At 31.8% G+C, this 4,804-nt stretch overlaps 1 protein-coding gene across 1 annotated transcript in view; it reads left to right on the top strand.

The window, feature by feature from the left end:
• The window catches only part of LOC138348733 (uncharacterized), a 1,844-nt gene extending 1,555 nt beyond the window's left edge, over window positions 1-289 (top strand). Inside the window, exon 2 of the mRNA XM_069298307.1 lies at window positions 261-289. Coding sequence (XP_069154408.1) covers window positions 261-289 — 29 coding nt within the window. The remainder of the gene's footprint in view (window positions 1-260) is intronic.
• Window positions 290-4,804: the final 4,515 nt, after the last annotated feature.

Below are 4,804 nucleotides of genomic sequence, written 5' to 3'. Positions count from 1 at the left end.
ATTTAAAATCTTACTTCTGAGATTTTCATCTGAAATATCTTTTAAAAGTTCAATAATATTTTCTGAAGAAATCATTTTGAAAGATAAATCTTCAAAACATTGATGTAATTTATCAATATAAGAATCTCCTAACTGAGATTGCAATTTATAAAATTCATCATGAACACAAGTACAATTACCGTCTGGACAGTTTGCACAATTGTTGGTAGTCTCAATATCTTCCTTTGAGGTATAATCTGAAAGATTTTCTGATTTATCAGAAGAATTAGAATCTGAATCTGATTCATAAAGTAACTCATAGAGTTTATCCTGGGTTGGCTCATCTAATTTCAAAGCTTTGAACTTATCAGCTTTACAATTATTTGCAAGATGACCAAATCGTCCACATTTGTAACATTTAATGTTCTTTAAATCCCTCGTAGAGAAATTTTTTTGCAAACCTTGTTGCTTTTCTATGAGATTTCTTCTCTTCCTTCTTTTCTTTGTATCGTTTTGAACGATGTTGCTTCTTATGATATCTTTCCTTAGTTTGATCCGTCTTTTGCTTGGAACTAGACGGTCCTTCTATACCAAATTGTGTATAAAAATCTCCCAATTGAGATCTTTCAGACTTTTGAGTACTTTTGATTTGTTGAGCAAGTTTAAGCTCATTACAGAGATTTAATCCTTCTTGGGTACATGTCCCTATTAACATTCCATAAGTTAGCAAATAATGGGGGAAGACCATCGATGAATTTATTTTTCCAATACTCATATTTACTTTCTGGTAGTTCCATAACTCTACTCATGAAAGTATCTTTATACCATCGGAAATGACCCAAATGTTTACATTTAAGTCCATTTAAAAGAGTTCTAATAGTTTCATTTTGGTTGGAAAATATTCCATTAAAATGTTCCAAAATAGTTAGAACAAGTGTATAAACTGCATCTTCAACCTTTTTCACAGAAGTCCTTTCTGCTGGTTGACCCTTCTCATCCGTACCAGTTTCTCTTACAATTTCTTCTTTGTATGCATTCATTATTGCATACCTTTCTTCAGGTGTGAGGAAATTCTCCCACCAACCTCTTAGTTGACCTGTAAAACCTGCTATAATCATTTTACAGATAGCATGATCATTATTATTATTCGTATGACGACAAATTGATGAGTACATCAACATATGATGTACTACAATGGATACATGTCTTTCAGTTAGGGCATCAATATTCCATTCATATACCTCATTTCCATTGTAGGATGTGTTAGTTTGGTTCCAATCTCTTTCTTCAACTAGCACATCTTGAGGAGTAGGTCGAGGATAATAATAAGTCATCATTGACGGGAGAGTTGCATAACCTCCTTTTCCTATAACCTTTTGTTTTTGGTTATAACCAGATTTAAATCTTCTGGAGTGTACTTTCGAAACATCTTTATTCGGATAATGGATTCCAGAGAGTTGATCAAAATAATCATTTCTACGAAAATCATTAGAAATGGGTTTTGATCCTAAACCAGACAATTTTTTATCAAGAAGATCTTCAACTTCTTTGTAAAAAGATTTAACTTTAAAGCCAGTTGTATCAACAGGTCGTTGAAGATGAGTAGGAACATTTAAAACAGTTTTTGAAGTATAAGCTATTTCTTCTTTGGGGATTTTTTCTAAATCTTTTACTAATTTAATCAAGTCATCTAATTTTTTGTCTAAAGAACTGATATGTTCACCAAGGACTTTAACATAAAGACTCAAATAATTATTTTGAGAAATAAGGTTATTAACCTCTTGAACAGTAATCTGGGCAACATCTGTTTCAATAAACTTTTGAAAAGCTGAAAAAGTTATCCCAGTATTATTTGGTAAAATAAAAGGAGCTTGAGGAGGGTAAATGACTTTAGTAATAGCACCACCACTTTCTTTATAAGTCCTTTCAATAACATTTATATATAAAGGTAAATAAGTAGTTATAAACCAAGGAACAAAATAAATAATTTTGTTATGTAATTTACAAATATCATAAAAATCTTCAGAAATATTTCTTAAATTATTTTCACTATAAGTTTCAAAAAACCAAATTCTAAATTGGTTCCATTTTTTCTTATAAAATTCTCTTTGAATATGTTTTATTGCCAGGGACCCCGGACTAAAATCAATAAGTTGTTTAAACATAATCAAATATTATTAAGATCAGTTGATTTATCAACACTGAAATCCATTTCTGACTGAGTTGGATCCATATCTGACAACCTATCTGTTACTTGGACAATATTTGTCTTAGGGTCTATCCTTACCCTTTCTACCAATCCTTCGCTCATAGTATCACTTAGAGTATGAAGAGATAGAGGCCTTCTTCTAGCTGTTTCATAGCTAAGACCTTCCTGACTTATTGGAGAAATATGTTGGATTTCTGGTAACCTCCTGTAACCAGAGAAAGACCTCCTATTGTATATAGGAGAGTTATAAGCTGAAGAGTTATTTGGAAACTCAATACATACCTTTCCATCAGGATTCTGTGAAATATGGGAATAGTCACTATTAGTGACTTCCTCAACAACCTGTCTTTGAGACACAGTATTGTTTAAAATCCATTTGTCTGGAAAATTGATCTCATCCCATTTAATAGGCCTTCTTGTCGTAATTTTTGATTTAACAAAATTAGTTTCGACAAGGATAGTTTCACTAGATGAATCGTATAATTTACATCTAGGATTCAAAGTAGTTAATAACTTATAATAAATTCTATAAGAAAGGCACATAAGCTCATATCCAACCACATAATTATATCCATGCGTTTTAACATTTAATGTAAGAGCATCAAGAATATTTCTGTCAGATAAAGACAATTGCAAATTAGGTTGAGTATTGAAAGTCCTTTCAATAACATTTATATATAAAGGTAAATAAGTAGTTATAAACCAAGGAACAAAATAAATAATTTTGTTATGTAATTTACAAATATCATAAAAATCTTCGGAAATATTTTTAAAATCATTTTCACTATAAGTTTCAAAAAACCAAATTCTAAATTGGTTCCATTTTTTCTTATAAAATTCTCTTTGAATATGTTTTCTTGCCAGGGACCCTGGACTAAAATCAATAAGTTGTTTAAACATAATCAAATATTATTAAGATCAGTTGATTTATCAACACTGATATCCATTTCTGGCTGAGTTGGATCCATATCTGACAACCTATCTGTTGCTTGGACAATATTTGTCTTAGGGTTTATCCTTACCCTTTCTACCAATCCTTCGCTCATTGTATCACTTAGAGTATGAAGAGATAGAGGCCTTCTTCTAGCTGTTTCATAGCTAAGACCTTCCTGAGTTATTTGAGAAATATGTTGGATTTCTGGTAACCTCCTATAACTAGAGAAAGACCTCCTATTGTATATACGAGAGTTATAAGCTGAAGAGTTATTTGAAAACTCAATACATACCTTTCCATCAGGATTCTGTGAAATATGGGAATAGTCACTATTAGTGACTTCCTCAGCAACCTGTCTTTGAGACACAGTATTGTTTAAAATCCATTTGTCTGGAAAATTGATCTCATCCCATTTAATAGGCCTTCTTGTCGTAATTTTTTATTTAACAAAATTAGTTTCGACAAGGATAGTTTCACTAGATGAATCGTATAATTTACATCTAGGATTCAAAGTAGTTAATAACTTATAATAAATTCTATAAGAAAGGCATATAAGCTCAGATCCAACCACATAATTATACCATCATAACAGGATCTATTAGCTGGCGGTAGTCCGCGCGGCCATCCAGATCAAGCTTTGTACACCAGGTTATAACATGCGACGTATTATAGTTATGTTTAAAGTTTTATCCTAAGTTTCGGCTGTATGGTAACCTTTTACTCAAGCATGGGAGATCATTTTAAACATCAATTGATAGCAGTTTTAACAAGGGTTTCAGGCTGCCCCTAATAAATCAAATGGGGACTTACAAATACCACATGCTCGCTATCATTGATATTTGAAATTTACCACCACCTTGAAACCAAGTCAAAACTTGTGATAAAAGAATAAAGAACTATAATATGAATGCATTATAACTTAGTTAGATCCAGATAGTAAATAAGAACATCATACAGATCTTATGAAGCTAGCATAGATATGAAAATAACTTAGCCGGCCATGGAGGCGGCAAACATGAAAAGATAATAATAAAAGAAATAAAAATAATACCTTGAACAGAGTTCTTTTAAACCAAAGCTATTGCTTTTTATTACTCACAAAGAAAGGTTTTTACAAAGGAGAGAGAGAGAGAGAGAGAAATCCAAACTTCCAAATCTAAAAAAAACACTTACCTCTTGCTTCTAAGTGAGGCTTCTTATATAAACATTAAAAGTAAAGAGGGGGTCCTCATATGGGCCCTACATACTGTTTTAAACAGTTAAAAGATAAGATTTTCGATAAGATTTTAAATCTTATCTTTTCCTTTAAGGTTCTTCTTTATTGTGTGTTCCTGTTCCTTCATAGATGCTAGGAATTCTTCTGCTTGTTGCAGCTGTCCTTCTGATAGCTCGCAGTTTTGATCTACAGACTGTTCATCAGCTGTATCGCTTTGACCACTTCTCATGGAAGTGTCTGATTTATCAAATTCTGCAATGTCTATTAACAGATTCCTTTTAATTTCGGCCAAATATTTATTTATTAATTCTTCTTTATTTCCTTCTTGGATTGAAATTCTTCTAGCAATATGCTTTACTGAACCTTCTGCAGAAATATCCTTTTGAGGAATTTCTTGATAAATTTTATAGTGTTGCTGATCTGGTCCAGAAGTTCTTGTCCATATAATTTGCCTATGGCTGGATCC

The sequence above is a fragment of the Solanum lycopersicum genome, chromosome 5, assembly GCF_036512215.1.
Source record: "Solanum lycopersicum chromosome 5, SLM_r2.1".
NCBI lineage: Eukaryota > Viridiplantae > Streptophyta > Magnoliopsida > Solanales > Solanaceae > Solanum > Solanum lycopersicum.
This window is presented reverse-complemented; position numbering and strand designations above follow the sequence as displayed.